Source organism: Sinocyclocheilus grahami, unplaced genomic scaffold (assembly GCF_001515645.1).
Source record: "Sinocyclocheilus grahami isolate Dianchi unplaced genomic scaffold, SAMN03320097.WGS_v1.1 scaffold1006.1, whole genome shotgun sequence".
NCBI classification, from domain to species: Eukaryota; Metazoa; Chordata; class Actinopteri; order Cypriniformes; family Cyprinidae; genus Sinocyclocheilus; species Sinocyclocheilus grahami.
This window is the reverse complement of record NW_015506185.1, coordinates 734,817-745,252: the sequence shown is the minus strand read 5'-3', so window position 1 is coordinate 745,252 and position 10,436 is coordinate 734,817. Positions and strand designations below refer to the sequence as shown.

General features: G+C 38.9%; 2 protein-coding genes across 2 annotated transcripts in view; both read right to left on the bottom strand.

The window, feature by feature from the left end:
* The window catches only part of LOC107565509 (gastrula zinc finger protein XlCGF8.2DB-like), a 15,508-nt gene extending 7,822 nt beyond the window's left edge, over positions 1-7,686 (bottom strand). Inside the window, exon 1 of the mRNA XM_016250752.1 lies at positions 7,324-7,686. Coding sequence (XP_016106238.1) covers positions 7,324-7,344 — 21 coding nt within the window. The 5' untranslated portion in view covers positions 7,345-7,686. The remainder of the gene's footprint in view (positions 1-7,323) is intronic.
* A 24-nt stretch (positions 7,687-7,710) lies between these two features.
* On the bottom strand, positions 7,711-10,059 carry LOC107565527 (gastrula zinc finger protein XlCGF67.1-like). The gene is made up of 3 exons (XM_016250775.1): positions 9,713-10,059; positions 9,667-9,674; positions 7,711-8,141 (listed from the first exon to the last, which is right to left on the bottom strand). Exons 1-3 carry the CDS (start codon positions 9,784-9,786, stop codon positions 7,711-7,713), a joined length of 513 nt encoding a protein of 170 aa, XP_016106261.1. The 5' UTR covers positions 9,787-10,059.
* Positions 10,060-10,436: the final 377 nt, after the last annotated feature.

Genomic DNA, 10,436 nt, shown 5'->3' with positions numbered 1-10,436 from the left:
AAGAAAAATGTACACATCTTCATTCTGTTCAAAAGTTTACACCCCCAGCTCTTAATGCATCGTTTTTCCTTCAGGAGCATCAGTGAGCATTTGAACCTTCTGTAATAGTTTGTAATAGCGTATGAGTCCCTCATGTAACAGTCATGGACTTTTAGTTGTGTTTTTCCCTGTTCCTGATCTCCTGTCTTTTGTTCCTTTGACCTAGTTTTCCTGAGTTGCGTTGATTAGTTCATCAGGTTCACCTGTGTCTTGTTAATTAAGTGATTAGCCCCTCTCTTGCGTTTGTATAAATTCTCCCCATTTCTGTTTGGTCCTCGCCAGTTTTTGTTTGATTCTATTGTGTTGTGCTACTCCAGCTCCTGGATTCCTTGTGGATTTATTATTAAAAGACTATTTTTGGGATTTACTTCTTCATCGTGTGCTTAGTATAAGCACCAGCATGTTACAGAAGATCCGGCCCAAAAGGTAAAGTTTTGCGGCATTTTTTTCCCCCTTGCCTTTTGTTTTTCTCCGAATGGATATCCCTGTCGTCCAGTACCTCTGCATGGAGCAAGGAGATCGCTCCTTCGAGGACCACACAAGAGACTTCATAGGACTGGCTAATCTCACCACCTTTGCGGTTCCGTACTAACCTGCCCATGGATGGCCCTCAAGGGAGTGTCACAGAGCCCACCGCAGACGGAGAGCCTGAGCCTGCCGCGACACGTGAGCCAGCGCATAAACCTACTACTGAGCCAAGCATCGCCCCGGAGCCTGAGCCTCAAGAGATGTCTGACCAGGTGTGTGAGTCAGCTACATCACACGTGCATAAGGGAGTACTGGTGGAGATCAAGGGCTTGAAGGGAAGCCCTGCCCACACTCCAGCCACTGAGGGTGAGCTGCAGCTGGCCTCTGGACATTATTTTGAGGAACTTATAGACATTTTCCAATAGGATATAATAGACTGGGTTGGAGAGGTTGCACCTTATATTCCTGCGACTCCTACATCTCTTGAGTCTCCGCTGGTTCCGTCCAGCTCTCCTACGTCTCCTAAGCTCCCTGTGACTTCGGTCTCCACCTCCAGCTTCCAAGTGCTGGACTCCACCTCAGTCCTTCGACCCATCGGCTCCACCTTGGCTCCTAGCTCCCTCTTCTCCACCATGGCCCGTCATCCTACTGGCTCCACCGGGCTCCCTCGTCCGTCGTCAACCATCCGCTGCCTCGGGACTCCACTCCTCTGGCTTCGCCTTGTCACTCCGTCCCTCTGGCTCTGTCAGGCTCCTCCTTCCTTCCGGCTCTGCCTTTGTTCTCAGTCGCTCCGCTTCAGGCTTCCAGAGCCCCCCTCCGCCTCGGTCGCCTGAGCCTTTAGCTCCGCCTTGGCCCTCCGGATCCTCAGGTGTCACCCTGGCTCTCCATCTGCTTGGCTCCACATGGGTCCCCACCCCCAGCGGTTCCGTCTCCATCTCTCGTCCCCAGGGTATTGTCTGCCAATCCTCCACCATGGCTCCTCCCTCCCTCGACTCTGCCCTGGGGCCTCGTCCTGGTTGGTCTCTTGACCAACTTCTGGCTCCTCCTGCTCCCCCCTACCTTCTACTCCCCCATGGACTCTTTTTGTTTCTGCCTTTTTCCTGCTCCACACCCTTCTCCAGAGCTCCCACGGGGAGGGGGGCGAACTGTCACCGTCATGGACTTTTAGCTGTGTTTTCCCTGTTCCAGATATGTCTTTTGCTCCTTTTGACCTAGTTTTCCTGAGTTGCCCTGATTAGTTCATTAGGTTCACCTGTGTCTTGTTAATTAAGTGATTAGCCCCTCTCTTGCTTTTGTATAAGTTCTCCCCCTTTCTGTTCTGTCCCCACCGGTTATTGTTTTATTCTATTGTGTTGTGCAACCCCAGCTCCTGGATTCCTTGTGGATTTATTATTAAAAGCCTATTTTTGGGATTTACTTCTTCGTTGTGCGCTTAGTATCAGCACCAGCATGTTACACCTCAGTGTGTAAAGATGGGTCTCAAAATCATTCAGTCATTGTTGGAAAGGGTTCAAATACACAAAAATGCTGAAAAGCCAAATAATTTGTGAACCTGAAGGATTTTTCTGAAGAACAGCAGGCAGTTTAACGGTTCAGGACAAATGACTCATGAACAGCTATGGATCATTCAGGTAACAACACAGTATTAAGAACCCAGTGTATGTAAACTTTTGAAGGGGGTCATTTTTATCAATTCAACTATTTCCTCTTGTTGACTATATGTAAACATCTTTTATGTGAAATATTGTATTCCGGTCAGTACTAAATAAAAAAATTGCATGCATTTTGTGTGATCCCTCTTACTTTGGTAAAATAATGAACACTTTGCAGATTCTGCAAGGTGTATGCAAACTTTTGACCAACTGTAAATGCTGCATTTATACATCTCTCCCGAAACATTGCAGCGTGTAAGCGATCGCTGGTGCTCTTAGCATCATAAAAAACTAATTCAAATTCTGAATGGATTAGCCAAGAAAGTGTGCAAAGCACGCTCCCTTTATACTAATAATGATAAAGCTGTCATTCATTTCAGTTTGTGATGTCATAAAGTTCCGTTAATGAAGCTCTACACTGCACAATGGATCTCTTATTAACAGCATGTTACACTTTGTTTGTTATAATGAGAGACTTGAGATAATGAAAGACAAAATTCTCTCAGTTTTGCTAAGAAAGAAAGAAATGCTGGATTCCTCATTCACATGTTGTATTTAATTCTGTCTATATTTTTTATTTTCTTAGGTTTTATCATCAATTTTAACTTATGATTGTAGCTAGTGTTGTTGCTGTGATAAATATGTGTTTGATTACAATTTTTAAGCTATTAGGTCAAACATTTAACCCAAACAAGATGGGACAAAAGCCTACAAAACTTCCCTTTTTGACCCATTGCTGGGTTGCCAAAATGACCCAAATTGGGTTGTTTTTAAGCCATGTGTAACAGCCTAAAATGTAAAATGATTAAATTATGACTTAAAGATGTTCAAACTCAAGTTTTGACAAAAACAAAGCTTTTTAAAAATGACGCTTATGGAACAGCAGAAATAAAGTGGTTACCCCTGTACACCAAGCAGCACTGCTCTTATAAACACTACATTATATGGTTCTATGAGGAATGTACCTAATGCCATAGATACTTTTTTGAAGATAGTCCCCCCCAGACCATATGACTATGAAGAATGACTCGAGTTCACTGCTCATGGTAATACATCTCTGGAGCAGATGTTTTAACAGTGATTTCACTGACCTGATGAACCTCAAAGCAGCAGTGAACTATAAGAAACATTAGCAACTTAAGAACAAGTTAAACATCCAAGTAATTACAGTAATATCTAAATCATAAATCAATAAAGATTTGTAATTACTACAGGTCACTTTTATTCTGTAAATGAGCGCATGCTTCACCAGGGTACTATGAAAAACTCTTTTACGTGAAAAACTCTTTCCACACTGAGGGCATGTGAACGGTTTCTCTCCGGTGTGAATTCTCATGTGTTCTTGCTTTACATGACAAGCTCTTTCCACACTGATGGCATGTATCATCATCATTCTCCTCTTTAATAAACTCCATCTTCACTATGTCACAGCTCATTGCTATGCAGTATGGAGGAACAGATCTGAAAAAAGGTAATTAAGCTATACATGACTGCATATTAGGGCTGAAATGATTAGTCAATATTATTGACAACAAAAAATTGTCAACAAAAATAGACTTTTGATGTCATATGACCAAATGTTAGGGCCTGCGGTTTGACCACAGTAGACCGCTGTAGCGAAAGACTGTAATTGGTCCCTCTCGGATGCACTCCAACAGAAGAAGACACTGTGTTTATGAGAAGGGCTGTGCGTTCCACTTCGTGAAGTGGACGAGGTTTTATAGACAGACCCCTTTTAAATTACTGCAGGGAGTCATATTTAGCTAACTTAGCTACTGTTAAAATTCTCCTACAAACTAATGTTCCTCTAACGTTAGTATTTGGTTCTCAAAATAATAACTAAACGGGAACCAAAAACTAACGTTAGGGGAACGTTCTGTGTTTGTTGAGGGTTTACTGATAAACGTCCGGAGCCTTGGCATTTAGAGGAATATGTAAATATGTTATGTGTGTTTTCCTCTCAATTACAGAATACACGCAAACCAAGCATGACAGCGGTGAAAAACAAGCGGTTAAGAAAGCAGCTAGCTCAGGACTGGTTTGATAAGGTATTATAAGTGAGGATGTGAATAAAAAAACAAAACAACTTATCGCTTACCTTTATTTTGTCTCTATTTGACTTACAAAAGCAGATGTTAGGCAGAATGCATCACTTCTTCATACGGTTAATTAATGGTTAATGAGATTTCCTACTCACATGATCCTCCTTTCCACTATCCGTAAATGATCCCTGACTATTGTTTTTCTTTCTTTTCCGATTGACTACTTTCCACCATTCACTCCCTCCTGCACTCCCGCTACACGATTCGTCTTCCATTTCCGGATCACTACCAGAGCTACCGTCATTTCCTGCCATCAGTGCTCCAGTCACAGTCCAGTGTTCTCCTTCTCTGGACTGAAGACCTCGTGCTGTTTCTACTTCTTCTATGGATTGTGTTATTAGCAGTGAGCAAAGACACTTAACTACCGCCACCTGCTGGACTGGAGGATGGAGCTTCGATGCACAGGGAACAGAGCAGAAAGAAAGAGAGCTGGGTTCCTCATTCACATACACATATGTTGTTTGTACTTTTGTCTGTTTTTATTTTCTTATGTTTTCTTATCAATTTTCACTTATTGATTATGACTGTAGCCAGTGTTGTTGCTGTAGTAAATTTGCGGGTGTTTGATTTTAATTTCCAACCCATTTTGAGTTAAAAACACAAACAAAGCCCAGACTTTTAGTAACAGTTAACCCCAAGCTTGCGGCTATTAACTATTGAAAGGCTGGACTTATGCACTGCAAGTTGCCCTCGTGAAAAAATTTTCTTTAAAAGTGACGAGAGAATTCATATATGGTTTGTATGCAATGCAAAAAACACTGACAATTAATAAAAACAAATTTAATTTTGTGGCAGCATATGATTTGGTAAAGGGATATCTTTATTAAATATAAAATGTGAAGTGTGTATAAATGTGAACTGTAAGAATACTGGAAATTCTGTATATAAGCTGCAAACCAAGTACACAGAAATGGCAAAGTAACTTTATCCATGAGAGTTTCTAAAGGTGAACAAGCATTAAACATTTATTAAGTCTGAACACACTTTTGTCCCGAGCGATGCACAGAATGCACTGAAGGCAGACACACATTCAGCTCACTTGGGAATCAAACTCATGAGTTTGGCACCGACGGTCTCGTGATCTACCTGAGACTAAATCACCTCAATCTTACCGATCTCATTGCTCTTCAGTGCTCCACTACGACTGATAGAAAGGCACAGGTCACTTTAAAATGAACATTTGTCACAATCTAGTGTTACAATGTTACTCCAAACGTCCTTCTAGCACGGAAAACAAAAGGGGTTTTGGAAAGCAAATCTTCACTTTCTGTATGTTCTTGTCCTTTTTAAAGCTCGACAGTCAGAATAAATAATAGCTATGTGACACATGTGAGAGGGGTGATGATGATGATGACACTGTGTCTTTTGCACCACTAATATCCTAATGATTTTTGGCATAAAAGAAAAATGTATAATTGTGACCCATACAGTGTATTGTTGGCTATTGCTACAAATATCCCCCAGCGACTCAACACTGCTTTTGTGCTGCAGGGTCACAATTATAATAATAGATACAGTAACTGCCTGATGTTTTATTTTTAATACAATTCTTCGAGGTGATACCAGACTGACTTTGTCAGCAGATACACCTCTCTCAATAAATATCACCGTATGCACTTTAAATACCTGTACGATGCACTTAACCCTAAAACGGACAAAACTATAAATAGACATCAGAAAATAAATGTATTGCTATTTCCCATCTTATAGGGACTCAGATAATACAATTCTTATTTTTGAATTTAATGTTTGTATCCCCAGAATACGTCGCTTCTGAAAACAGAACACGTGTTTATCAATGCTTCTAAAAACATTCCTGAACGCTTTGGAAGACAGACCGAAGGTTGGTCTCGTTTTAAAGAAGACACAGCAGATTATTGCTGAAGTGAAAGCATTTCAAAAAAGAAAGTATACCGTTATAGAAGTTTAAGTTTGCAGTAAAGATAATGTAGCATACTAATTTGTTTATATTTTATATAAAATAAATATTTTATAAAATATGTTGCTATAAAATCAAAGCCATATGTCTAACCAAGCTATGTTCCGAATTTGAAGTTGATATCACAAAAAATGTGGCTCCTGTGAGATTTAGTTTGGGCACAATACCGAAAATAACCACTGGGTGACACCCAAACTCTTGAATTGTTCTGATGCTGTTTTCTGTCACAAATCAATCATTTTCTGTCACAATATCACTTCTATTTTAAAACCAAATCACCAAATATGGAACCTTGACTGTCAGACCTGTCCCAGGATATGCATTTGGTCAAGATTACAAAAAGATTTGATTTTCTGAAACACAAGTCACAAAATCTCAGTCTATATGTATGTTATTATATCTTGATTTACGCCCCTAAAAGAGCGACGTATCTCCTGAGACACAAACATTTAGAGACAGATTACAAAAATGTAAGCATTTAATTCATAAACTTTCAATGTAAACCTAATGAGCTAATGCTGAACGTGTGTGAATATGTGAACTAGATCAACTTTTCTCGGAGGGCGAGTAGATATTTTATAGCACTTTATCTATTTGTGTCAACAGATTTAAATTACAATACTTATTTTTAAAGGCCGTTTTCTCAAAATGAGTTTTTTCTCCTACACCGAGCCATAAATCTCGTCTTCAGTAGCACTTACACACACCGAACTTTACATTTTTATTCCTATAGTCTATAGCCTGAAGGTTTTAAATAATTCGTATATAATTTGCTTGATTATACACAACATCTCATGCCCCCAAAAATCGTGAAAATATATTGTTTTCTGTCTGTTCTAAGTATTTTCTGAATTATGGAGTGACAAAAATGAGATCCCCAAAATTCCCTCTGTAAAAACATTTGACTCTAATATGACAAAAAAATTAATTTTGAAACGGACTTCATCCAGTGTTCAGATTTTTGTACTAAAAAAAAAAGAAGCTTATTTATTCAGCTTTCAAAAATGTACTCTTATGACTGGTTTTGTGTTCCAGGGTCACAAATGGTATAATATTACATATATGATTTATATAACTGAGTAGCTTCAGCAATAACCATAAGTTGACAAAATTGGGGACCGACCTCTGTGTTCCTCGGGGTCATCCTTTAATATCTTGAATGGTTCTGGATCGCTCGCGTCCCCAATCAGCACTCTGACAAACTCCATGCTAGATTATTATAGTTATTCCTGCTTTATATAATCCCAGATCATGAGGGACACGCTTCACTGAAGGTCCAGATCTCTGCTGAGATACGAGGTCCAGAGCTGCCAAGTCATTTAAACAATGAACAAATCAGTATGTTTTCTGCAAAATCACGGCAATGCAATGCGTTTTAACTGTTAAACATCTGCTTTTGTCTTTTTATTGGAAATGCATTGTAATTAAAAGGATAAACGCTGGGTTGCACAGATATTTAACTGTTTTGAAATTAATGTCACAATGCAAAAACTGTTAATTAAAAACAATTCTAATTAATCTTCCCGCACTGATCGCAGGAGAACGGCTTCTCTCCCGTGTGGATCCGGATGTGATCCGTGAGGTTGGCTTTATGCGTGAACCTCTTCCCGCAGTGCTGACACGCGAACCGTCTCTCTCCCGAGTGAATCCTCATGTGATCCTTAAGGTTTCCTTTATGCGTGAAGCTCTTCCCGCAGTGAAGGCACGCGTAAGGCTTCTCTCCGGTGTGAGTCCTTATGTGATCGTCAAGGTGTCCTCTCTGTCTAAAACTCTTTCCGCAGTGAGAACAGATGAGCGCTGTTTTCTGCGTGCTTTTATTTTCAGTCTGTGTGCGACTGGAGGATTTCTCACTGGTTATGACTGCACGAGGCTCCTCGAACGGATGTTTCTCCTCTACTTCATTCAGCTCTTGACTTTCCTCCTTCACCTCCACCAGGTCTGAAATGAACACAAAAGATCTAAAACAGCAAGCAATGCAGCAACGATGCACTTTTGTCTGCTTTTTTTATTTATCTCGAAACCTTCAGGTGCATCTCAATTGACGTACTTATGCACTATTCAATACCGTTTTGTAGTATAAATAGTGCATGCAGTGTTTCAATTTTACAAGAAAATATGCACTTTAAATACCTGTACGATGCACTTAACCCTAAAACGGACAAAACTATAAATAGACATCAGAAAATAAATGTATTGCTATTTCCCATCTTATAGGGACTCAGATAATACAATTCTTATTTTTGAATTTAATGTTTGTATCCCCAGAATACGTCGCTTCTGAAAACAGAACACGTGTTTATCAATGCTTCTAAAAACATTCCTGAACGCTTTGGAAGACAGACCGAAGGTTGGTCTCTTTTTAAAGAAGACACAGCAGATTATTGCTGAAGTGAAAGCATTTCAAAAAAGAAAGTATCCCGTTATAGAAGTTTAAGTTTGCAGTAAAGATAATGTAGCATACTAATTTGTTTATATTTTATATAAAATAAATATTTTATAAAATATGTTGCTATAAAATCAAAGCCATATGTCTAACCAAGCTATGTTCCGAATTTGAAGTTGATATCACAAAAAATGTGGCTCCTGTGAGATTTAGTTTGGGCACAATACCGAAAATAACCACTGGGTGACACCCAAACTCTTGAATTGTTCTGATGCTGTTTTCTGTCACAAATCAATCATTTTCTGTCACAATATCACTTCTATTTTAAAACCAAATCACCAAATATGGAACCTTGACTGTCAGACCTGTCCCAGGATATGCATTTGGTCAAGATTACAAAAAGATTTGATTTTCTGAAACACAAGTCACAAAATCTCAGTCTATATGTATGTTATTATATCTTGATTTACGCCCCTAAAAGAGCGACGTATCTCCTGAGACACAAACATTTAGAGACAGATTACAAAAATGTAAGCATTTAATTCATAAACTTTCAATGTAAACCTAATGAGCTAATGCTGAACGTGTGTGAATATGTGAACTAGATCAACTTTTCTCGGAGGGCGAGTAGATATTTTATAGCACTTTATCTATGTGTGTCAACAGATTTAAATTACAACTTATTTTTAAAGGCCGTTTTCTCAAAATGAGTTTTTTCTCCTACACCGAGCCATAAATCTCGTCTTCAGTAGCACTTACACACACCGAACTTTACATTTTTATTCCTATAGTCTATAGCCTGAAGGTTTTAAATAATTCGTATATAATTTGCTTGATTATACACAACATCTCATGCCCCCAAAAATCGTGAAAATATATTGTTTTCTGTCTGTTCTAAGTATTTTCTGAATTATGGAGTGACAAAAATGAGATCCCCAAAATTCCCTCTGTAAAAACATTTGACTCTAATATGACAAAAAAATTAATTTTGAAACGGACTTCATCCAGTGTTCAGATTTTTGTACTAAAAAAAAAAGAAGTTCAGCTTTTCAGCTTTCAAAAATGTACTCTTATGACTGGTTTTGTGTTCCAGGGTCACAAATGGTATAATATTACATAATATAACTGATCGGGGTCATCCTTTAATATCTTGAATGGTTCTGGATCGCTCGTGTCCCCAATCAGCACTCTGACAAACTCCATGCTAGATTATTATAGTTATTCCTGCTTTATATAATCCCAGATCATGAGGGACACGCTTCACTGAAGGTCCAGATCTCTGCTGAGATACGAGGTCCAGAGCTGCCAAGTCATTTAAACAATGAACAAATCAGTATGTTTTCTGCAAAATCACGGCAATGCAATGCGTTTTAACTGTTAAACATCTGCTTTTGTCTTTTTATTGGAAATGCATTGTAATTAAAAGGATAAACGCTGGGTTGCACAGATATTTAACTGTTTTGAAATTAATGTCACAATGCAAAAACTGTTAATGAAAAACAAATTCTATTAAAAAAACGGTTCTAAAAACAGTTTTTTGAAAACAACAGAATTGAATATTTCTTTCTTTCTTTCATTATGGGGTACATTATGATCTGTAGAAAGCAAATTGCAATTCAATCATTTACTTGCACAGTTTATCTCACTTTAAAACAAGAACGGCTACAAAGCACACTAATTAATCAAGACATCACTAGCTTTAATGCAGCGACACGGGGATAGAAAGTAATCATCTCATGGACAGTTAACTTGGCAATAAACATGTAAAACACAACACACACACACACTCACTCTCACACACACACACACACACACACACTCTCTCTCACACACACTCACACACTCACTCACTC

What these genes read in the sequence shown, in the direction of transcription:
- LOC107565527 (XM_016250775.1), bottom strand. Translation starts at nt 9,786, where the DNA reads ATGGAGTTTGTCAGAGTGCTGATTGGGGACACGAGCGATCCAGAACCA.